Genomic DNA, 25,208 nt, shown 5'->3' with positions numbered 1-25,208 from the left:
GGTGAGGAGTTGTGATCCCTTGTAGGAGGAGAGGTGTTCTGGTTTCGGGTGTTTTCATCCTTTTTGCACTGATTTCTTCCCCTCTTTGTGGATGTATCCACCTGTTGTCTTTGTGGTTGCTGACTTTCAGATTGGGTCTCTGAGTGAACTTCCAGTTTGTGGATGATGAAGTTATTTCTGTTTCTTAGTTTTCCTTTTAACAGTCTGGCCCCTCTGCTGTAGGACTGCTGAGGTCCACTCCAGGCCCTGCTTGCCTGGGGATCACATGCATCAGCTGCAGAACAGTAGAGGTTGCTGCCAGTTTCTTCTTCTGCTATCTTTGTCCCAGAAGGATACCTGTCAAATGTCAGTCTGTTCTCTCCTTTATGAGGTGACTCTTTGGGTATACGGGGGTCAGGGAGCTGCTTGAGGAGACAGTCTGTCCTTTATTGGAGCTCAAGTGCTGAGCTGTGAGCTCCATTGTTCATTCAGAGTTGCTGTGCAGGTACGTTTAGGTCTGCTGCAGCAGAACTCATAAACTGTCTTTTTTTTCCCCAGGTGCTCTGTCCCAGGGAGTTAGGGCTTTATTTATGAGTTTCTGTTTTGCTGCTGCCTTTTTTTTTTCCAGGGCTGCCCTGCCCAGCGTGGAGGCAGCCTAGTCACTGTCCACCTGCAGAGGCTTTGCTAAGCTGCTGTGGGCTCTGCCCAGCTGCCATGTGATCTTCCCTGCAGTCCTGTTTATATGGGTGTAGTTAGAACTGCCTCGGCAATGGTGGCCCACCTCTGTTATGGCAGACTCTCTCTGTAGTGGCAGGTTGCCTCAGCAATGGTGGGTTGCCTGCACAACAGCGGGCTGCCTCAGCCATGACGGACTGCGTCCATAGTGGTGGAGTGTCTCAGTAATGGCAGACACCCCTCCCCCACAGAGCTGGACCGTCCCCAGTTCAACTGTGCTTGCTGTGAATCTCTCAACCCAGAGTGTTTTCAGTTACTGTTTTTGTGTGTGTGTTTGTTTGGGGGCGGGGGGGTGGGACCAGCCAAGCCTGATAACCTGGCTCCCTGACTCAGAGTCTTTTTTTTTTTTATTAGAATGGTTAACTCTTCCCAGGTGTTCCAGTCGCCTGTTGAAAAGGCTCCAGGATCTATGTGATTTCCCGTGCGGTGACTCACTGCATAGGCTGAAACAGCAGCGCTGAGATTCCTGGTGGTTTTTTTGCCCAGAAATCTCCTGGCCTGGCTCCCTATTTCAGTCCCCTTTTAAATCAGGTGAATGGGCGATCTGCCTTCCCGGGGCTCCAATCGCCAGCTAAGAGGGCACCCGGACCAGTGTATTTTGTACAGAGAACCACTGCGCCAGGGCGCTGGCAAAGTAGCAGCATGGTCCAAAAGAGCCACGCCAGTTAAAACAGTCAAGCTGGTGAGCCATGTGGCTCCTTCACCTGGGAATCTCCTGGTCTGTGGGCAATAAAAATCCGTTTGGAAATGTGGCGTCCACTCACCCTCTGCGCTTTCACTGGGAGCTGCAATCCTGAGCTGTTCCTAGTCAGCCATCTTCTGGCACACGACACCTCCTAAATTTCTGGAATTGCAGGCAGGACCTACCATGCTCAGTCATGGTCAAAAAGGAATAAGCCATGTCATACAGTCACAGGACCCAACCTGACAGAATACCCAATGACCAAAGTTGGAACAGTTTGAACAACAAAATAAAGAGTTATAGCATTTTATTATAAACCAGAGAAAACCTTAATATCTGTAAGTTCATAGCAATATAAATAACTGAATAAATAAATAAATGGGAGAGAAGGGACAGCTCTTCCTTAGAGAGGAATTGCAACTAATGGCTGTAGGAGTAATGAAGAGAACTAGAAAATCACCATTAAAGCACCACTGTAATTGTTTCTGGCAAGATCCATCAGTGGATGCTGAATTGGTGGGTTAATGTTTGAGAGAAACAAGATATTTGCATAGTCCTAAAGTATCTCTCTCAAGATATTTATTAATTTCAAGGGAAAAAGTAGTAACAGTAGAATTGAGAAACCCAGCAGACATCACATTAACCAAGTGATGAAGGTTAATATCACCAGTAATAAGATGTATCAGCATCGTATATCCCCGCTACGATGCACTGAGTAGGACACAGCATAATGTCTGTAATACATATGCTTGCCCCAAATGCATAATCTCAGTCTAATCATGAGAAAACATTAAGCAAACCCAACTTGAGGAAAATCTACTAAATACCTGATTACTAATCTTCAAAAAGTATCAAGGTCACAAAAGACAAGACTTGAGGAACTGTCATTGATTGGAAGAGACTTAAGGAAACATAACAAATGCAGCATGAAATTCAGGATTGGATCCTGAAATGTAAAAAGGCCATTGGTGGAAAAAGTGGTAAAATCCAAATAAAGTCCATAGTTTGGTTAATAGTATTGTGCCAATGTTAATTTCTTAACTTTAACTAAGTTTATGTTAGATGTTAATATTAGGGGAAGCTAAGTGAAAGGCATATGGGAACTTTTTGTAGTATTTTTCCAACTTTTCTATAAGCCTAAAGTTATTCCAAAATAAAAAGTTTTTTAAAGTAATTTTAAAAGTTATATGATTGAGGGGATTTATAGAGCTCTGGCTAAGAGGGTAGGCTTTGGAGGAAGATTACTTGTACTCTAATCCTGGCTCTGTCACTTATTAGCCGTGTGACTTTGAGTGAGTCACTTAACTTCTCTTTGCATCATCAGTTTCATCATCTATAAAATGTAAGGATTAAGGAAGATAATAATGTAAAATGTGTAAGTTAGTGCATAGTACATTGTCAGTGCCAAAAGAGAGTAAAATTAGAATGAACATTTAAGATAAAATATTGGGCTGCTATTTAGGCTGTATCTTCCAGATCTACTGGGTATTTGATTTAATGAAAAATTTTGAGAAACACCTCCCAGATAGACTGAGTTATAGTTCTTAGCCCTCCTGATTAACTGTTGAGGAGTCTTCCAACTGCTTTGGAGGCCCTAGTAGAGTTTAAAGTTACTTGCAAAGTAGCTGCAGGGACCACCCAACTCACTGGCATCTCCTTAATAAGCATTGTGGGTATACATATGTATGGCAAATTAGTTACTCCTAATGTCTTTTATTCAAGGGTTGTGCATGTAGAAAGTGTTTAGTAGTTATGACTTGCTAACGGTATATTGGTTACTTTATGTCAGGACTTCGGGATATGGGAACGTGGAGACAAGACCAACCAAGGGATCTCAGAATTGAATGCCAGTTCAGTTGGAATGGCAAAGGTAATTTTCCTTTCTTGCTTGTACTAAGTATGGGGAAAGGAAGTCTGGTGTCCCTTTGACATAGATAAAACTTAATGTGAGTGTGGACCATAATCAAATTAATTATTATTTTACACAGGCAAAATTCAGATTTTCCTGTAGAACCATGGATATGTAGATGAAAACTTTCATAAGCTGCAGATTTGATATCCAATTGTTTTTGTGGCATGTCTCTACTTATACTATATCCTGTAAGGACTTGATACTAAATGTTTCAAGATAAACTAAATTTATCATCTTTAACATTACAAAAACAAGCAAAAGAAGGCTTTTATTTCTTCCATTTACCAATTGACCAAGCTTTATATCAAGGAACCATCTCTCAATCCTCTATCCTCTTTATTTTCCTGTATCCCCCAAATCATCATCATCAGCAGCAGCAGCAGCATTACTGTTCAACTTGGCTCTACCTTTTCATCCTACTCACTCTTCTCTGAAAACAGCAAGAAGGCATACAATAAGATAGCAGGAATAGGATCAAACGTATCCATTATGAGAAATATGCATGACTTAGTCTCCCCTACTAATATGCAAAGACACAGATTGATTTTTAAAAATAAAAGGAGAGCCGATATATGCTGTCTATAAGAGCTCTAATATAACAAAATGATACAGAAAGATTAAAAACAGAAGGATAAGCAAAATACAGTCTGACAAATATAAAAAAGAGCTAGGGTGACTACGTGAATGTCAAATGAAGTAGAATTCAAAGTAAAAAATATTACATGGAACAAAGATGACAAAGGGAGTCACAACCAAATTTTATTTTATTTTATTAATTTTTGTTATTATTTTGAGATGCAGTCTCACCCCGTCGTCCAGGCTGGAGTGCAGCACCACAATCTTAGCTCACTGCAACCTCCACTTTCTGGGTTCAAGCAATTGTCCTGCCACAGCCTCATGAGTAGCTGGGATTACAGGCGCGTACTACCACACCCAGCTAATTTTTTTTTTTTTTTTGTATTTTTAGTAGAGACAGGGTTTCACCATGTTGTGCAGGCTGTTCTTGAACTCCTGATCTCGTGATCTGCCCACCTTGGCCTCCCGAAGTGCTGGAATTACAGGCATGAGCCACTGTCCGTAGCCTACAATAGAATTTTAAAAGGCACAACTCATAATGAGAATGTCTGTTCTAGAATATAGTTTTAATTAATACAGACATATTAGAAACACAAGGTAAAACAGAAACAATTATAAGGAAATAATTTAACAAAAATACTGCCCAGCAATGACACATGCAGTAAACCAGAAATAAGATTATAGAAAATTTGAATTATATAATTTATACAGTTGAATTGGTAAATATGTACATGGAACTTTGTACCTATAAAATATTTATCCCTTGGTAAAATTTTTACATATTTAATGTATTTTAAATTGCCCAAGTAGTATAGATATTTTTTAATGAGCTCGTACTATACCTACTTCTATGTAACCTGATTTTTTCACTCAACAATCTTTTTTTTTTTTTTTTTTTTTTTTGGAGTTGGAGTCTTGCTCTGTCGCCCAGGTTGGAGTGCAGTGGTGTGATTTTGGCTCACTGCAGCCTCCACTTCTGGGTTTAAGAGATTCTCCTGCCTCAGCTTTCTGAGTAGCTGGGACTACAGGCCTCTGCCACCACACCCAGCTAACTGTTTTGTAGTTTTAGTAGAGACAGGGTTTTGCCATGTTAGCCAGGCTGGTCTTCAACTCCTGACCTCAGGTGATCCACCCACCCGGCCTCCTACAGTGCTGGGGTTACAGGCGTGAGCCACCATGACCGGTCTAACAATCTTATAGTGCACTGAACAATGTAATCAAACATCCTTCCATGTCATTTCATGCAGACAAATTTAGTTCATTCTTTTCAGCTGCTAAACAGTATTTAATAATTGTTCCATTGACAGAATTGTCTTTATTTTTTAATATTCCAGAATATGCTTTAGTGAAGATCCTTGTACATACATCCAGGTAAATTTACACAAACATTTTTATAGGAAAAACTCCTAAAAGTGGAACCCTTAGATTAAGGGATATATACTTTAAAATTGTCCTTCAAAAAAATTTCTATTAGTTTACATTTCCCCATCCTCATATGATGGATATATGCCATTATATACGATAGATGTCATTTTTCTTCTGTTTTTATCATCAGCTGTTTCTTTTGTGAATAAAAGTGTTTGACAGAGAAATACCTTTGGAAACAAACATTGAGAACATGTTATTACAATCTATTTCTTTTTGCACTGGTACTTATTATTACAAGTTTACATATAGAGATTTTTTGCCATTTTTCTCAAACCCTCACTAACTGGATATTATCAATATTTTTGTATATTTGATTTAAAGTGTTTTACCACTTAAATTTTTTTTACTTTTTATTTTGTAATCATTTCTGACTTAAAGTTACAGTAATTTTACAAATAATTCCTATGTAGTACCCTTCACCCAAGTTCCCCACTTATTAAAATTTGTGTTATCTTTTTCTCTAATTAAACACAACACACATACACAATTATCACAATTATTTTTTTCTGAATCAGTAGACAGTATATTGGAGACATGATGCCCCATTACTCCTAAATATTTCAGTGTGGATTTCCTCAAAGACTCTTTTATAACCATGGTATAAGCATCAAAATCAGGAAATGAACACTGGCATTATACTGCCACCTTAATTGACACAGCCCATTTGAATTTCTTTAGTTGTCCCAATAATGTGATTTATAGCAAAAAAAAAAAAAAAAAAAAAAAAAAAAAAAAAAAAAAAAAAAATCTTGTGATCCAGGATCCAGTCTAAGATAACATATTACATTTAATTGTAATGTCTCTTTAGGCTTCTTCAGTCAGGAACAGTGCCTCAGATTTTACTTGTCTTTCATGACCTTAGCATTTTTAAAGAGTGCAGGCCAGAACTCAAAGCCGGGCGCGGTGGCTCAAGCCTGTAATCCCAGGACTTTGGGAGGCCGAGGCGGGTGGATCACGAGGTCAAGAGATCGAGACCATCCTGGTCAACATGGTGAAACCCCGTCTCTACTAAAAATACAAAAAATCAGCTGGGCATGGTGGCGCGTGCCTGTAATCCCAGCTACTCAGGAGGCTGAGGCAGGAGAATTGCCTGAACCCAGGAGGCGGAGGTTGCGGTGAATCGAGACCGCGCCATTGCACTCCAGCCTGGGTAACAAGAGCGAAACTCCGTCTCAAAAAAAAAAAAAAAAAGAGTACAGGCCAGTTATTTTATAGGATGTTCCTTGATTTGATTTCATGTGATATTTCCTCACGATTACATTTAGGTTACTTGTTTTTGGGAAGAATACCACAGAGGTGAGTCTGTGTCCTTACTTTATCATCAGGAAGCACATGATGTGAATTTGTCCCATTACTGTTGATGCTATTTTTTATGACTTCACTAAAGTGATATCTGCCCGGTTTCTCCACTATAAGTTTTCTATTTTCCTTTTGTAATTGCTGACTTGAATGTTTGTGGGCCCCCCCTCACCAAAATTCATATTGAAACTTAATTCCCAATGTAGCAGTATTGAGCGGTGGAGCCTTTAAGCTATAACTGGATCATGTGGGTTCTTCCCTCATGAATGCATTAATCCATTCATGGATTAATGGATTAGTGGGTGATCATGGGAATGGGTCTGGTGGCTTTATAAGAAAAGGAAGAGACACTTGAGCTAGCACACTCAGGCTCCCTCATCAGATGATACCCTATTCCACCTCAGGACTCTGCAGAGTTTCTACCAGCCAGAAGCCCTCACCAGATGGGACCCCTTGACCTTGGACTTGCCAGCATGATGAAGGGGAGCCAGGTGCTATTCCTCAAGACAATGGAAGGAAGACCCTAAAAGGCATTTCAGAGATCTTAGATGCTGCCTTTTCCATCACAGGCCCAAAGGCCTAGGAGGGCAGAATAGTTTCAGGGGACAAGCCTGGGGTGTTCTTTATGGGCTGTGCCCAGGACTGCCTTGGGACTCTACTCCCTGCATCCCTGCTGCAGCACTCACTTAGCTTGTGCCACCACCCCAAAAGGTCTAAGTGATAAACCTTGAAGGTATCCATGTGGTGTTAATTCTGCAAGCCCACAGGATGTAAGAACTGTGGAAGCATGACAACTTCCACCTGGATCTCAAAGGATATATCAAACAGCTTATGGGCCTAGGCAGACTCCTCACAGGAATGGAACCACCACAGGCAGCCCCCACTCGAGCAATACTGAAGCAGAAACATGGGGTTGCAGCTGCCACAGAGAGTTCCCATTAGGGCAGGACCACCACCCGAATGCCAGAACTGTAGGTTCACTGGCAGGAGGCAAGATCTGCCTGCACCCAACAAAGCCATAGGGGCAGGGCTGCCTGAGACTTTAGAGACCCAACCCCTACCCAAGCATGGAGTCAAAAGAAATTATTCTTCAGCTTTCAGATTTAATGTCTGCCACACTCGGTTTAAGACTTGCTTTAAGCCTCTTACTCCTTTCTTTTTGCCTATTCCTCTCTTTGGGAATGTCTGTCTTATACCACCATTGTATCTTAAAAGTTGATAGCTTGTTTTGATTTCAGATTCACAGTTGAGATTTTGGACTTTTGAATTTTATCCTTGGTGCTGGAATTAATTAAGATATTGGGACTATGGGGTTGGAATGAATGTACTTATATGTGAGAAGGACATGAGTTTGGGTGGGGGCAAGAAGTGGAATACTAAGGCAGTAATTAATTATTATTTTGTGCCTGGCCAACTTCTACTTACCCTGTAGGTCTCAGTTTAGGTGTCATTTCTTCAGGGAAGACTTTCAAAACTGCCTTCTACCCCTAAGACTACGTCAAGTCTGCTTCATAATTGAGGAATTACAGATAACTAATAAATACTTGAAACAATATTCAATCTTGTTATTAATTTAATGCATGTGAGTGCAACAGATATACCATTTTTTATCACATTAGGAAAAAATTTTAAGATAATACATTGTTTGCATTAAGGAAAGTATTGTCATATACTGCTAGTGATAGCTATGTTGGTACAACTTGCAAGAAAAGCAATTTAGCATTATGTTTTAAAAATTATTCATACTTTTTTACCCAATTATTCTATTTCAGGGAATTGATGCTTACAAAATAACTCAAAATGAATACAAAGAGTTATTTTGTTAGCGTCACAACCTTTATTGAGAGCCTACCATGTCCCATGCTGTGTAGGAATTTATAATTTAGCAAGAGATGTTGATCAAAGTGCTGTTACTAATAGCACAAAATTAAAGGCAACCTAAATTTCCAACAATTGGTAAATGGCTAAATATACTTTATTATAGCCATATGAGATAATACTATGCCAAAATAGCGTTTGTAACATGGAAAGATACTTATGCTATATTATTAATCGTAAAATGTAGGATACCAGTTGTGATCTCAACTGTATACAAATAGACATAGAAAAAAACTAATAAAAAACATGTCAAAAATGTTAAAAGTGGTTGTTTTGGGTGATTTTCTTGCCCTCTCTGTACTTTACTATGTTTTCAAAATATTCTATAAGAAATGTGTTTTACTTTTTGATCAGAAAATATATTTAGAAAAGCAAGAAATTAATAAATTCTATTTTTAAAAAACATGATATCTCATTTATATGTGGACTCTAAAGAAGTTGAACTCATAAAAGGAGAGTACAATGATGGTTAAGTATAATGCTTAACTTGATAGTGCTACAAACTCCTTCTTAACTTTCTTTGATACAATATGGGAGACAAAGAAAATCTCAGAATGCCCTGGGAATAAAGATTTTTACTGTATTATGTATTCTGTGAGACATATTAAAGAATGATGTCATGTGTGTTGATAAGATACTGGGATATAGGGAGAATAAATTTATATCTTTCTAATGCTAAACTTGTCCTTTTCTTGCTCCTCACAGGCAGCCCTGGAAGCATTAGATGAACTGGATCTGTTTGGTGTGAAAGGTGGGCCCCAATCAGTTATCCATGTCCTGGCTGATGAAGTACAACATTGCCAGGTAAAAGATTAAGGAAAATGAAATTAACAAATTTTATTCTTGCCCAGCCTCAGATTTAAGCATGAGCTTTAGATTAAGGAGGTCTGAATGAGAGAGAGTGCATCATCTGATTAATTACCATGTAGCAAAAATACCTTTGGCAAGCATGCTGTACTGAGATAAGCCTAATATAACATGGGCTGTAAAATAGATCATAATCCTGTTCTCTAGCCCAAGATTATAAAGGAATCCCACCATACTGTATGAAATTATCCACCACTATCATATGAAAGGGATATAGTGTCTCTTTCTGGGTATCTCCTTTTCTAAATATTTAAAGAAAACAAGAGATGATAGATTTTTAGTATTCTTGTTAGTGTTTCTGAAACATTTTCTCTCCCTGGTTGGCTCTAGGGTTAGATATTTGGAGATTAGACTTTAAGTGGCAAATACATATTTTCAGTTTCACTTAGGAATACTCTCTGTATTGAAAAATTAAGGTTTTTCTCATTGGCGTGAGGAACTTTCTTCTTTTCTTTAAACCCTGATTAGATACCATGGGATCCTATTGAAAATAAACTCATCTCCAATTTTAAAAATGCAAAATTTCCCAGAGGAAAAAAATATGTAAAAAGCAGAGGAGCTGAGCCTTCCCTATCCTGCTTCTCAGCACCTATATTTTCTCTTGACTTTATTCTTAAATAGTTGCTAATGGAGCAACAGGACTGTGGGTGGTATAATAATGTCAGAGTATTCCTTATTCATAAGTAACTAGTTAAGAATCAGGATAGGGAAGTATTGAGAGCAGAATTAAGACAAGGAATGATTTACAGAAATTGCTGGTTTTCTAAGTTCTAAATATTGAGTAATGTCTAGATTTTCTTGTGAATGGTCCTCTTCCACATAAATTTTTTAAAACTAAAGTTTCAAAAAATGTATTAGTTTTACAACGCTAAGGTTTTTACTAACCTACTTGAAATAGATAAAGAATGTTCTTTTCTATTCTGTCAAACATATTCAAAAGTGACGACATGTGTGTTGATAAGATACTGCGGTAAAAGAAGAAGAAATACATTCTTTTATGTAAACTTAACTTCTTTTCTTAGTCTATCCTTAATTCACTACTGCCCCGTGCTTCAACATCCAAAGAGGTTGATGCTAGTCTACTCTCAGTGGTTTCCTTCCCAGCCTTTGCAGTAGAGGATAGCCAGTTGGTGGAGCTCACAAAACAGGAAATCATCACCAAACTTCAGGTATGTCCATATGTACCTTGTTTTCTTTAAGGCTATGATTTTAAGGGTAAATTGTGCCTTTTGGGGCCTTGAATATAACCTGTGACTGTGATTTCAAGAAACCTTTAAGTTTTCTGAGTTGTCTTTTTATAAGTAGTTTCTTTATAAAATGTTAAAGCTTTTACAGCCATTGCTGGTAGGAATGCAGGGTGGTACACCCACTTTAGAAAATAATTTGGCAGTTTCTTATAAATTTAATCATACAGCCACCCTATAACCCAACTATGCCATCCTAGAAATCTCCCCTACAGAAATGAAAACTTATGCTCCCAAAAAATCTGCACACAAATGTTTATAGCAGCTTTATTCATGATTGCCAAAAACTGGAAAAAAACCTTCAACAGAGGAAGGGATAAGCAAATTACACTATATTCATGCAGTGGAATAGTACTCAGCAATAAAAAGGTACAAGGTACCAACTTGATCAGAGTTAATTATGGTGTATAATCTTTTTGATGTGCTGTTGGATTTGTTTTGATAGTATTTTGTTGAGGATTTTTGCATCTGCGTTTATCACGGATGTTGGCCATGGTTTTTTGTTGTTCTTGTTGTGTCCTTGTCAGTTTTGGTATCAGGGTACTGCTGGCCTTGTAGTGAGTTTGGAAGAATTCCCTTCTCTTCAATTAATTGGAGTAGTTTGGTTTTAGTTCTTTAAAAGCTTGGTAGAACTCAGCAATGAAGCTGTCCATTCCTGGACTTTGCTTCATTGGAGTACATTTTATTACTGATTCAATCCCATTGCTTGCTATTTGTCTTTTCAAGTTTTCTATTTCTTCTTGGTTCAATCTGGGTAGGTTGTATGTGTCCAGAAATTTATCTGTTTTCTCTAGGTTTTCCAATTTCTTGGCATATACTTATTGATAATAGTCTCTAATAATCGTTTGCATTTCTGTGGTATTGGTTATAATGTCTCTTTTATATTTCTGATTATGTTTACTTGGGTCTTTTATTTTTAGTCTGGCTAATGGTTTGTCAATTTTGTTTATTTTAAAAACTTTTCATTTTGTTGATATTTTGTATTTTTTGGTCTCAATTTCACTTATTTCTGCTCTGATCTTTGTTATTTCTTTCCTCCTATTAATTTTGGGTTCTGTTGGTTCTTTCCTAATTCCTTGAGATGCATCATTGGGTTATTTCAAATTTTTCTCCTATTTTGATGTAGGCATTTATTGCTATAAAATTCCTTCTTAGTACTGCCTTTGCTGTATCTCACAGGTTTTGGGATGTTATGTTTCCATTTTCATTTATTTCAAGAAATTTTTAAATTTCTTTCTTTTTTTATTGCATTTTAGGTTATGGGGTACATGTGAAGAACAGGCAAGATTGTTGCATAGGTACACACATGGCAGTGTGATTTGCTGCCTTCCTCCCCTTCACCTATATCTGGCATTTCTCCCCATGCTATCTCTCCCCAACTCCCCACCCTGCACTGTCCTTCCCATATTTCCCCCCAAGTGACCTCAGTGTGTAGTGCTCCCCTCCCCGTGTCCATGTGTTCTCATTGTTCAACACCCACCTATCAGTGAGAACATGCGGTGTTTGATTTTCTGTTCTTGTGTCAGTTTGCTGAGAATGATGGTTTCCAGGTTCATCCATGTCCCTATAAAGGACATGAACTCATCGTTTTTGATGGCTGCATAATATTCCATGGTGTATATGTGCCACATTTTCCCTGTCCAGTCTATCATCGATGGGCATTTGGGTTGGTTCCAGGTCTTTGCTATTGTAAACAGTGCTGCAATGAACATTTGTGTGCACGTGTCCTTATAGTAGAATGATTTATAATCTTTGGATATATACCCAGTAATGGGATTGCTGGGTCAAATGGAATTTCTATTTCTAGGTCCTTGAGGAATTGCCACACTGTCTTCCACAACGGTTGAAGTAATTTACACTCCCACCAACAGTGTAAAACTGTTCCTATTTCTTCACATCCTCTCCATCATCTGTTGTCTCTAGATTTTTTGATGATCACCATTCGAGCTGGCATGAGGTGGTATCTCAATGTAGTTTTGATTTGCATTTCTCTAATGACCAGTGATGATGAGCATTTTTTCATGTTTGTTGACCTCATGTATGTCTTCTTTTGTTAAGTGACTGTTCATATCCTTTGCCCACTTTTGAATGGGCTTGTTTGTTTTTTTCTTGTAAATCTGTTTTAGTTCTTTGTAAATTCTGGATATCAGCCCTTTGTCAGATGGGTAGACTGCAAACATTTTCCCATTCTGTTGGTTGCCGATTCACTCTAATGACTGTTTCTTTTGCCATGCAGAAGCTGTGGGGTTTGATTAGGTCCCATTTTTCTATTTTGGCTTTTGTTGCCAATGCTTTTGGTGTTTTGGTCATGAAGTCCCTGCCTATGCCTATGTCCTGAATGGTTTTGCCTAGATTTTCTTCCAGGGTTTTTATGGTGTTAGGTCTTATGTTCAAGTCTTTAATCCATCTGGAGTTAATTTTAGTGTAAGGTGTCAGTAAGGGGTCCAGTTTCTGCTTCCTGCACACGGCTAGCCAGTTTTCTCAACACCATTTATTAAACAGGGAATCCTTTCCCCATTGCTTGTTTTTGTCAGGTTTGTCAAAGATTGGATGATTGTAGATATGTTGTGTTGCCTCTGAGGCCTCTGTTCTGTTCTGAGGCCTCTGTTCTGTTCTGTGTTGGTACCAGTACCATGCTGTTTTTATTACAGTAGCCTTGTTTGAAGTTCAGTAGCATGATGCCTCCCACTTTGTTCCTTTTGCTTAGAATTGACTTGGCTATGTGAGCTCTCTTTTGGTTCCATATGAAGTTTAAGGTGTTTTTTTCCAGTTCTGTGAAGAAGGTCATTGGTACCTTGATGGGGATAGTGTTGACTCTGTAAATTACTCTGGGCAGTATGACCATTTTCACAATATTGATTCTTCCTAACCATGAGCATGGAATGTTTCTCCATCTGTTTGCGTCCTCTCTTATTTCGTTGAGCAGTGGCTTGTAGTTCTCCTTGAAGAGGTGCTTTACATTCCTTGTTAGTTGTATTCCTAGGTGTTTTATTCTCTTTATAGCAATTGTGAATGGCAGTTCGTTCTTGATTTGGCTCTCTTTTTTTTTTTTTTTTTTTTTTTTGAGACAGAGTTTCACTCTTGTTACCCAGGATGGAGTGCAATGGCGCGATCTTGGCTCACCGCAACCGCTTCCTGGGTTCAGGCAATACTCCTGCCTCAGCCTCCTGAGTAGCTGGGACTACAGGCATGTGCCACCATGCTCAGCTAATGTTTTGTATTTTTAGTACAGACAGGGTTTCACCATGTTGACCAGGATGGTCTCGATCTCTTGACCTCGTGATCCACCCGCCTCGGCCTCCCAAAGTGCTGGGATTACAGGCGTGAGCCACCGCGCCCGGCTGATTTGGCTCTCTTTAAGTCTGTTACTGGTGTATAGGAATGCTTGTGATTTTTGCACATTGGTTTTGAATCCTGAGACTTTGCTGAAGTTGCTTATCAGTTTCAGGAGATTTTGGGCTGAGATGATAGGGTCTTCTAGATATGCAATCATGTCATCTGCAAATAGAGACAATTTGACTTCCTCCTTTCCTGTTTGAATACCCTTTATTTCTTTTTCTTGTCTGATTGCTCTGGCTAGAGCTTCCAGTACTATGTTAAATAGGAGTGGTGAGATTGGGCATCCTTGTCTAATGCCAGATTTCAAAGGGGATGCTTCCAGCTTTTGCCCATTCAGTATGATAATGGCTGTTGGTTTGTCATAAATAGCTTTTATTATTTTGAGATATGTTCCATCAATACCTAGTTTATTGAGGGTTTTTAGCATAAAGAGCTGTTGAATTTTGTCAAAGGCCTTCTCTGCATCAATTGAGATAATCATGTGGTTTTTGTCTTTGGTTCTGTTTATGTGGTGAATTATATTTATAGATTTGCATATGTTGAACCAGCCTTGTATCTCCGGGATGAATCCTTCTTGATCATGGTGGATAAGCTTTTTGATGTCCTGTTGCAATCGGCTTGCCAGTATTTTATTGAAGATTTTTGCATCTGTGTTCATCATGGATATTTGCCTGAAGTTTTCTTTTCTTGTTGAGTCTTTGCCGGGTTTTTGTATCAGGATAATGTTTGTCTCATAAAATGATTTGGGAAGGATTCCCTCTTCTTGGATTGTTTGGAATAGTTTCCGAAGGAATGGTACCAGCTCCTCTTTGTATGTCTGGTAGAATTTGGCTGTGAACCCATCTGGACCTGAGATTTTTTGGGGTGGTAGGCTCTTAATTGCTGCCTCAACTTCAGACCTTGTTATTGGTCTATTCAGGGTTTCAACTTCTTCCTGGTTTAGGCTTGGGAGGAGGCAAGTATCAAGGAGTTTATCCATTTCTTCCAGGTTTACTAGTTTATGTGCATAGAATTGTTTGTAATAATCTCTGATGATGGTTTGAATTTCTGTGGAATCTGTGGTGATATCCCCTTTATCATTTTTTATTGCATATATTTGATTATTCTCTCTTTTCTTTTTTATTGATCTGACTAGTGGTCTATTTGGTTGATCTTTTTGAAAAACCAGCTCCTGGATTTATTGATTTTTTTGAAGGGTTTTTATGTTTCTATCTCCTTCAGTTCTGCTCTGATCTTAGTCATGTCTTGTCTTCTGCTAGGTTTTGAGTTTTGTTTTTGTTTTTTTTTATCTTCCTCCTCTAGCTCTTTCAATTTTGATGATAGGGTGTCAATTTTAGATCTCTCCTTGCTTCTCATGTGGGCATTTATTACTATATATTTTCCTCTAGAGACTGCTTTAAATGTGTCCCAGAGATTCTGGCATGTGTCTTCGTTCTTATTGGTTTTGAAGAACATCTTTATTTCTGCCTTCATTTCATTGTTTATTCGGTCAACATTCAAGAGCAAGTTGTTCAGTTTCCATGAAGCTGTGCGGTTCTGAGTTAATTTCTGAATTTTGAGTTCTAACTTGATTTCACTGTGGTCTGAGAGACTGTTTGTTATGATTTCCGTTCTTTTGCATTTGCTGAAGAGTGATTTACTTCCAATTATGTGATCAGTTTTAGAGTAGGTGTGATGTGGTGCTGAGAAGAATGTATATTTTGTGAATTTGGGCTGGAGAGTTCTGTAAATGTGTGTTAGGTTTGCTTTATCCAGGTCTGAGCTCAAATCCTGGATATCCTTGTTAATTTTCTGTCTCGTTGATTTGTCTAATATTGACAATGGGGTGTTAAAGTCTCCCACTATTATTGTGTGGGAGTCTAAGTCTCTTCGTAAGTCATTAAGAACTTGCCTTATGTATCTGGGTGCTCCAGTATTGGGTGTATATATATTTAGGATCATTAGATCTTCTTGTTGCATTGATCCTTTTACCATTATATAACGTCCTTCTTTGTCTCTTTTGATCTTTGTTGCTTTAATGTCTATTTTATCAGAGATGAGAATTGCAACTCCTGCTTTTTTTTGCTCTCCATTTGCTTGGTAAATCTTCCTCCATCCCTTTATTTTGAGCCTTTGTGTATCCTTGCATGTGAGATGGGTTTCCTGGATATAGCACACTGATGGGTTTTGGCTTTTTATCCAATTTGCCAGTCTGTGTCTTTTGATTGGGGCATTTAGTCCATTTACATTTAGGGTTAATATTTTTATGTGTGAATTTGATCCTGCCATTTTGATGCTAGCTGGCTGTTTTGCCTGTTAGTTGATGCAGATTTTTTATTGTGTTGATGCTCTTTACCATTTAGTATGTGTTTGGAGTGGCTGGTACTGGTTGTTCCTTTCTATGTTTAGTGCCTCTTTCAGGAGCTCTTGTAAAGCAGGCCTGGTGGTGATGAAATCTGTGAATACTTGCTTGTTTGCAAAGGATTTTATTTTTCCTTTACTTATGAAGCTTAGTTTGGCTGGATATGAAATTCTGGGTTGAAAGTTCTTTTCTTTAAGGATGTTGAATATTGGCCCCCACTCTCTTCTGGCTTGTAGGGTTTCTGTTGAGAGATCTGCTGTGAGTCTGATGGGCTTCCCTTTGTGGGTAACCCGACCTTTCTCTCTGGCTGCCCTTAGCATTTTCTCCTTGATTTCAACCCTGGTGAATCTGACGATTATGTGCCTTGGTGTTGCTCTTCTTGAGAAATATCTTTGGAGAGTTCTCTGTATTTCCTGGTCTTGAATATTGGCCTGCCTTGCTAGGTTGGGAAAGTTTTCCTGGATAATATCCTGAAGAGTATCTTCCGGCTTGGATTCATTCTCTCCGTCTCATTCAGGTACACCTATCAAACATAGATTAGGTCTTTTCACATAGTCCCATATTTCTTGGAGACTTTGTTCATTCCTTTTTACCTTTTTCTCTAATCTTGCCTTCTCATTTTATTTCATTGAGTTGATCTTCAACCTCTGATATCCTTTCTTCTGCTTGGTCAAATCGGCTGTTGAAACTTGTGCATGCTTCCTGAAGTTCTCATGTTGTGTTCTTCAGCTCCATCAATTCACTTAAATTCCTCTCTAAGTTGTCTATTCTCATTAGCATTTCATCAAATCTTTTTTCAAGGTTCATAGTTTCTTTGCATTGGGTTAGAACATGTTCTTTTAGCTCACAGAAGTTTCTTATTACCCACCTTCTGAAGCCTGATTCTGTCAATTCATCACACTCATTCTCCATCCAGCCTTGTTCCCTTGCTGGTGAGGAGTTGTGATCCCTTGTAGGAGGATTGGTATTCTGTTTTCGGGTGCTTTCATTTTTTTTGTGCTGGTTTCTTCCCATCGTTGTGGATTTATCCACCTGTTATCTTTGTAGTTGTTGACTTTCAGATTGGGTCTCTGAGTGGACATCCAGTTTGTTGATGATGAAGTTATTTCCTTCTGTTTCTTAGTTTTTCTTCTAACAGTCAGGCCCCTCTGCTGTAGGACTGCTGAGGTCCACTCCAGGCCCTGCTTGCCTGGGGATCACCTGCATTGGGTACAGAACAGTAAGGGTTGCTCCCAGTTTCTTCTGCTGCTATCTCTGTCCCAGAAGGATACCTGCCAATTGTCAGTCTGAGCTCTCCTTTATGAGGTGACTCTTTCAATATACGGGGGTCAGGGAGCTGCTTGAGGAGACAGTCTGTCCTTTATCAGAGCTCAAGTGCTGAGCTTTGAGCTCTGTTGTTCATTTAGAGCTTCTGGGCAGGTACACTTAAGTCTGCTGCAGCAGAACTCACAAACCCCCTTTTTCCCCCCCAGGTGCTCTCTCCCAGGTAGTTAGGGCGTTATTTATGAGTTTCCGTTGTGCTGCTGCCTTTTTATCAGGGCTGCGCTGCTCAGCGAGGAGGCAGCCTAGTCACTGTCTGCCTGCAGAGGCTTTGCTGAGCTGCTGCCAGCTCTGCCCAGCTGTTGCGTGAACTTCTCTGCAGTCCTGTTTATATTGGTGTAGTTAGAACTGCCTCGGAAAGCCAGCCCACCTCTCTAATGGCAGACTCTCTCTGTAGTTGCGGGTTGCCTCAGCAATGGCTGGCTGCCTCAGCAATGGCAGACTACCTCCCTGGTGGTGGAGTGCCTCGGTAATGGCGTATGCCCATCCCCCACAGAGCTGGACCTTCCCAGGTTCAATTGTGCTTGCTGTCAAACTCTCAACCCAGAGCGTTTCCAATTGCTCTTTTTTTGTGGGGATGGGACCAGCTGAGCCTGATCACCTGGCTCCCTGCCTCAGAGCCTTTTTTTTTAGTTGAACAGTCAACTCTCTCCCAGGTGTTCCAGTCGCCTGTTGAAAAGGCACCATGATCTGTGTGATTTCCCACGCAGTGACCCACTGCACTGGCTGAAATAGCGGCGCTGAGATTCTTCGCATTTTTTTTTGCCCAGGAATCTCCTGGCCTGGCTCCCTGTTTCAGTCCCCTTTTTAATCAGATGAATGGGTGACTCTGCCTTCCTGGAGCTCCAATTGCCAGCTAAAACTGTGCCCGGACCCATGTATTTTGTATGGAGAACCGCCACCCTGGGGTGCCGGCAAAGCAGCCATGCCAGCCAAACCAGCCAGGCTGGTAACCCGTGGGGCTCCTCCACCAGAATCTCCTGGTCTGTGGGTAATAAAAATCCGTCTGGAAATGCGGCGTCCACTCACCCTCTGCACTTTCACTGGGAGCTACAATCCTGAGCTGCTCCTAATCGGCCATCTTGGATCCTCCTTCCTTAAATTTCTTTCTTAATTTTTTCATTGACTCATTGGTCATTAAGGAGCATGTTGTTTAATTTCTATGTATTTATACAGTTTCCAAAGTTTCTCTTGTTATTGATTTCTAGTTTTCATTGCAGTCAGAAAAGATAATTGATAATGATTTCAATTTCTGAAAGTTTGTTGACTTGTTTTGTGGCCTAACACATGATCAATCCTGGAGAATGTCCCATGTACTGATGTGTTCCCTGTAGCTGTTGGATGAAATGCTCTATAAATGTCTGTTAGGTCCATTTGGTATATAATGCAGTTTAAATTTAGTATTTCTTTGCTGATTTTCTGTCTAAATGATCTATCTAATGCCAAGAGTAGAATGTTGAAATGCCCCACTATTATTGTATTGGAGTCTAACTCTCCTTTTAGATCTAATAATATTTGGTTTATATATCTAGATGCTCCAATGTTAACTGCATATATATTTATAATGATTATAACCTCTTACTGAATTGATCCTTTTATTATTGTACAATGAACTTCTTTGTCTTTTTTTTTTTACTGTTTTTTACTTAAAGCCTATTTTATCTGATATAAGTATAGCAACTCCTGCTTGTTTTTGTTTGCATTTGCATGGAACATCTTTTTCCATTCCTTCCAGTTTTAGTCTATGTGTGTCTTTACAGGTGAAGTGAGTTTATTATAGGCATCATATGGATCTTGTTTTTCTTATTCATTCGGCCAATCTACATCTAAATTGAGAAATTTAATCTATTTACTTTCAAGGTTACTATTGATAAATGAGGACTTTCTCCTGTTATTTTGTTAATTGCTGTCTGGTTGTTTTGTTTATCCTTTGTTCCTTTCTTCCTCTCTTATTGTTTATCTTTACAGTTTGGTGGTTTTCTGTAGTGATACGGCTTGATTCCTTTCTTTCTGCTTTCTGTATGTGCAGTACTAGTGGTTTTACACTTTTGCATGTTTTCATCATGATAGTTATCTTACTCTCACTTTCAGCTGTAGGACTCCCTTAGGCATTTCTTGCAAGGCTGGTCTAATTCTGGATATAGTGTTCTTGCCTGACAGGTTTTTTTTTTTTTCCCCAGCACTTAGAATATATCATCTCATTCTCTTCCAGCTTGTAAGGTAACTGCTGAAAAATCTGTTGTCAGTCTAATGAAGATTCCCTTATATGTAACTTTATGCTTTTCTCTTGCTGTTTTTAAATTTTTCTCTTTGTCTTTGACTTTTGACATTTTGACTATAATGTACCTTTGAGAGAACATTTTTTGGATTGAATCTATTTGAGAACCTTTGAGTTTCCTGGATCTGGATATCCATATTTTTCCCAAGAATTGGGAAATTTTCAGCTATTAGTTCATCAAATAGAATTTTCTACCCCTTTTCCCATCTCTTGTCTTTTTAAAACTTCTTTGCTTTATGGTATTCTGCAAGTCCCATGGACTTGTTTCATTCTTTTTTATTCTTTTTTTTTTTTTGTATGCCTTGTTTATTTCAAAAGATCTGCCTTCAAGTTCAGAAATTCTTCTGCTTGATCTCGTCTGTTGAAGCTCTTAATTGTGTTTTTTATTTCATTAATTGAATTCTTCTGCATTAAAATTTTTTTAAATAATGTTTCTCTGTTGAATTTCTCATCAGATCATGAATTGTTTTCCTGATTTTATTGAATTATCTATCTTTATTCTTCTATATCTTGCTGGGTTTCCTTAAGATCATAATTTTGATTTTTTATACCATTTCATAAATTTCCTCTTCTTTGAAGTCTCTTATTAGAGAATTATTGTGTTCCTTTGGAAGTATCATGTTTCCTTACCTTTTCATGTTTCTTGTGTCCCTGCATTACATAAACACATCTGGTGGAACAGATACCTCTTGCAATTTATGGAGTAGCTTTGATAGGAAAAGACCTTTTTCTAGAAATGGGTCCTAAGGTGTTGGTGGGGTGGGGTACATTGGCTGTGGTTCTAGGCAGACACAGTTACTATAGTCTCTGTGCAGTTTCTTGAGCTGTAATCCACATAATTGATGTTCGTGAGTGCTTCAATGGCCTAGGCTGTAGGAGTTTGTGAGTGTGGTGGGTAGATTTGCTGGGAGTTGGCTCCTGAACAGGCTGATTCCCAGGTCTAGGGTTTACACATGCATGAGGAGACAAGTCTGGCTACCAGGCTGTTTTTCTAACCAAGGTCATAGGCACATGGCAGGTCAGCTGGCTCAGGGACTGGTTTACCCACCAGGGGCAGGGCTGCTGGGCTGTTTCTCTGCCTGAAGGTGTGGTACTTGGGAAGTGGTTTGCAAGAGGTGGAGCCACTGGGCTGTATCTCTGACCAGGGAAATGGGCGCATGGCAATTTGGCGGCCCCCAGCAGGTTATTTATTAGTTGTTTTGGTCCTTTTTTGTGGGGAAGATAAGCACCAGCACCTCTAGTCAGCCATCGTGCTCTATGTTGATTCTTTTTTATTTCTGTCAGTTAACATTCCAAACATGTATAACCAATGAACATGGCCTACGGGTTTTTTTTTTTAATTGGTATTCACTTCAGTAACTTGAACCCACAGATATAAGCAGTGTATAACCAGAAAGTTACAAGTAAACATAGATTATACATGAAAATTTCTGTTCACAAAGGTCACATGTACAGGTACATGAATTAGAAGCATGCATCTAGGATTATGGCCAAACTGTTTTTAAGATGCTGAAATGCAAAATTACATCTTGAAAACATGAAGAGATGGTCTACACACTTAAAAATCAAATGTTGCTTATACCAGAGATGTATGACAATTATAAGATTCAAGTGACTATAATGGAATGGTGATTGATAGGTATTTTGGGATTTTCTATACTATTTTTGCAACTCTTCTGTAAATCTAAATTATCTCAAAATTTTAAAAATATGTGGTTTTTATAAAAGCTTATGGAGTCTTATGAACTGTATGTGTCTTATGAACAGGAACACATAGATTAGTAATTAGGCTGTCACAAACTTACCCTAGGTAGATAGCCATGGAGAGGATACTGTTAGGAACACTGCTTTAGTGAAGAGGCTGTTACTTTGCCTTCACTTGAAATCACATTGCTGAAATCCGTTTCTGCTGCTGGATAGATTTCAGATTTTTTTGGTTTTAAGCATTATGTCTTTATTGGTGATAGGTTAGTACATGCGGATGTTGCAAGGAAGTATTTCTGATTAATTACATGGCTGTACCATTGTAAAAGCTGCTGACCTTTTTTCTTTTTATTCCCAGGGTCGTTATGGTTGCTGTCGCTTTCTACGAGATGGATATAAAACTCCGAAAGAGGTAGGTTTCTTTTCTTCAAAATGAACCCAAGGTAGAATGGCCACTTGTATCTGCAGCCTCATTCAGAGAAAGTATTTACCTCACTGATGGTACTTACAGAGATCACTGAATAGGATAACAATAACTGATGTTTGCTATATTAGTTGAACTTAGCTTGGCTGCCAAGTTCTCATTTTGTAGGCTTTTCTGGATTAGGTAAAATAGAGAAAGGTGTAGTCCTTCCACCTCTTGCAGTTGGTTAGTTTCAGAAGGAACTGATAAATGGTAAAATCAGTGGATGAAAGCTTACACAGAAATAGTGTTTGCATTGTCTCAAAGTATCTCTCCCAAAATATTTAACAATTACAAAGGGAAAAATCTTTCCATCAGTAGATCTTTCTGGCCCCACATCCACCTCTTGTAGTTGGTTAGTTCTAAGCAGTACTTGATTTTGAAAAGGTAAGCTCCTTTTATTCAACTAGTCAAAAGTTCACCTTGGAAATATTAATGAGAAAAATTCAGTATTTTTAAAGGGATTGAACATCAATATAAAGCACTTTCACTGGTAATGGAAACATTGTTTAAGTCTTCAATTTGGTGGTTGAAAACCATTATGGATGTTTTAAATCATCGAACTCAAACTCTTCTGGTCTACTTCCTCTCTTCCACTTTATTTTTTAGCCTTGAATTGATTTATTCACCTATCAGTGTACTAAAATTATATGTTCTGAAACATTATCTTAAGCTCTTAAATGACCAATCCAGTAGCCTTTTCTGAATCCTTATTCTCCTTCGCTTCTCTATAGTACATCATTTTTTACCTAGCCCTAAATTCTCTTGAAATTCTATTCCTATTTTAATTTTCCCACTACACTATCCTGATTCTTCTCTTTCTGTTCTTCCTTTGCCCCATTCTGAGGGTTTACCAAGTTTCCATTCCTGAGCAGTTTTTTCATTTTATATAGTACTATTTCACAAAGTTCATCTGTAACTTGTAATTCATATATCACCTCTATGAAGATGATTCCCAAACCCTCGTCTCTAGTTGCCTTCTAAACATTTCTATTTGTATGTCCTACTACTACATCAACCTTAACAAATACAAAAACAAACTCAACTTTATTGCAAACCAGTCTTTATTTCTTCATATACCCTCTTGTGATACCATTCCTATTCCAAGTCCACTAGTTAGAAGTCAAATCATAGAGTACTTGCTAAGGGAAGGGAGTATGCACATGCTCGGCCTTCCTGAACACTTTCTCTAAAACAAACTATCAGTAATGAAAGCCCATATTATAATACCTCTGAACTAAAATATGTATCTAACCTCTGAAAGATGACAGACTTTATTGTGTTTTCACTAGGATCCCAATCGTCTGTACTATGAACCAGCTGAGCTGAAGCTATTTGAAAACATTGAATGTGAATGGCCATTATTCTGGACATACTTTATTCTTGATGGGGTCTTCAGTGGCAATGCAGAACAGGTAATAAGCTGGGGAAAGAGTTTTCAACAGAATGTTCTCGTTATATCTTCTTACAGTTAGTAGTATACCAACTCTGTGTCCAGATGGAAGTCTTCCTAATAGGGGAGAGACAGTTGTTTCCCTACAGGATAGTAGCTGAGGGCACTAAAAGACCTGGATTCTTTTTTTCTTTTTTTAAAAAAGATTTTGGTTTCACTCTTGACTGTTGAGTGTCCAACTAATGTCATTGACTTCTTCAGTTTCTCTGTCCATAATGAAAATAATTTTTCTCCATTCATTAAAAAATATATTCTTAAAAGTCTTTGAATTTCACAGATAAAGACATATTGTAAGTGAGACATACAGTCAGTTCTGCTATAATGATACATAAACAATCTTTTCTTGTTGTTTTTGAGACAAGGTCACTCACTGTTGCCCAGACTGGAGTGCAGTGGTGTGATCATGGCTCACTGCAGCTTTAATATCCTGGGCTCAAGCAATCCTCCCACCTCAGTCCCCTAAGTAGCTGGGACTATAGGCACATGCTACCACACCCAGCTATTTTTGTTTTGTTTGTTTGCTTTTTTGTAGAGATGGGCCTCACTGTGTTGCCCAGGCTGGTCTCAAGCTCCTGGACTCAAGCTATCCTCCTGCCTCAGCTTCTCAAAGTGCTGAAATTACAGGGATAAGCCACCACACCCAGGCCATGTGCATTCTTTTTATTTATTTATTATTGCATTTTAGGTTTGGGGGTGCATGTGAAGAACATGCAAGATTGTTGCATAGGTACACACATGGCAGTGTGGTTTGCTGCCTTCCTTCCCCTCACCTGTATCTGTCATTTCTCCCCCATGCTGGCCAGGTGTGGTGGCTCACACCTGTAATTCCATCACTTTGGAAGGCCCAGGTGGGTGGATCACCTGTGGTTGGGAGTTCGAGACCAGTGTGGCCAACATGATGAAACCCCATCTCTACTAATAATACAAAATTAGCCAGGTGTGGTGGCACACACCTGTAATCCGACCTACTTGGGAGCTGAATCAGGAGAATCGCTTGAACCTGGGAGGCAGAGGTTGCAGTGAGCCGAGATCATGCTATTGCACTCCAGCCTAGGCAATAAGACTGAAACTTTGTCTCAAAAAAAAAGAAGAAGAAGAAGCAGAAAGTCACTATGCTATGCATATTTAAGAAATAAAAACTATAGGGCTTATGAAAAAATGGAATAAGGGCAGCACATAAAATGTAACACATACAAAATGATAGGAACCTAATAAAAATAATAGTATACATGTTAAACAGTTAAGAAATCCATAATTAGCACAATAGTTATGATACTTTTACCTTTAAAAAGATCCAAAGTTTGCTTGTGCAAAGATGTACCCATGTTCTCACCAGCTTACACACCTGGCTCTCATGCCCACTACACAATGTGCAAGAGGAAGAAAACAAAAGAGAGATTAAAAAGAGTGAGAGAAAAGGAGCATAAAACAGAGAGGATTAGTTTTTTTTAGAGGCTGAGAGGAAAGAGGTGGAAAACTAAGGAGAGGGGAAGGCATGTGGCTGCATATCCGGGGTGGCCATTAGAGGATTGCAGCTTGTAAGTTTGAAAGTGGTGAAAGGAGCTTTATCTTAAATTGAACAGAAAGTAGTAACAACAGATGTGAGTGGATACAGTTCATTGTTCTCCTAAGATGTATGCATGTGTGTTTTGTGTATTCTTTTTTTTTTTTTTTTGCATTTTAGGTTTTGGAGTACATGTGAAGAACATG

The 25,208-nt window shown here is 38.8% G+C and overlaps 1 protein-coding gene across 7 annotated transcripts in view; it reads left to right on the top strand.

The window, feature by feature from the left end:
• The window catches only part of PHKA1 (phosphorylase kinase regulatory subunit alpha 1), a 140,466-nt gene that overhangs the window by 39,291 nt on the left and 75,967 nt on the right, over window positions 1–25,208 (top strand). For all 7 annotated transcript variants that reach the window (XM_003944452.4, XM_010332387.3, XM_003944451.4 and 4 more), the window contains exons 6-10: window positions 3,186–3,266; window positions 9,195–9,293; window positions 10,379–10,525; window positions 21,941–21,994; window positions 23,338–23,460. In XM_003944452.4, the coding sequence (XP_003944501.1) occupies window positions 3,186–3,266; window positions 9,195–9,293; window positions 10,379–10,525; window positions 21,941–21,994; window positions 23,338–23,460 (504 nt within the window). The remainder of the gene's footprint in view (window positions 1–3,185; window positions 3,267–9,194; window positions 9,294–10,378; window positions 10,526–21,940; window positions 21,995–23,337; window positions 23,461–25,208) is intronic.

Source organism: Saimiri boliviensis, chromosome X (assembly GCF_048565385.1).
Source record: "Saimiri boliviensis isolate mSaiBol1 chromosome X, mSaiBol1.pri, whole genome shotgun sequence".
In the NCBI taxonomy this organism is placed as follows: Eukaryota; Metazoa; Chordata; class Mammalia; order Primates; family Cebidae; genus Saimiri; species Saimiri boliviensis.
Note: the sequence above shows the minus strand (reverse complement) of the source record. Positions and strands in the feature narration are given on the sequence as shown.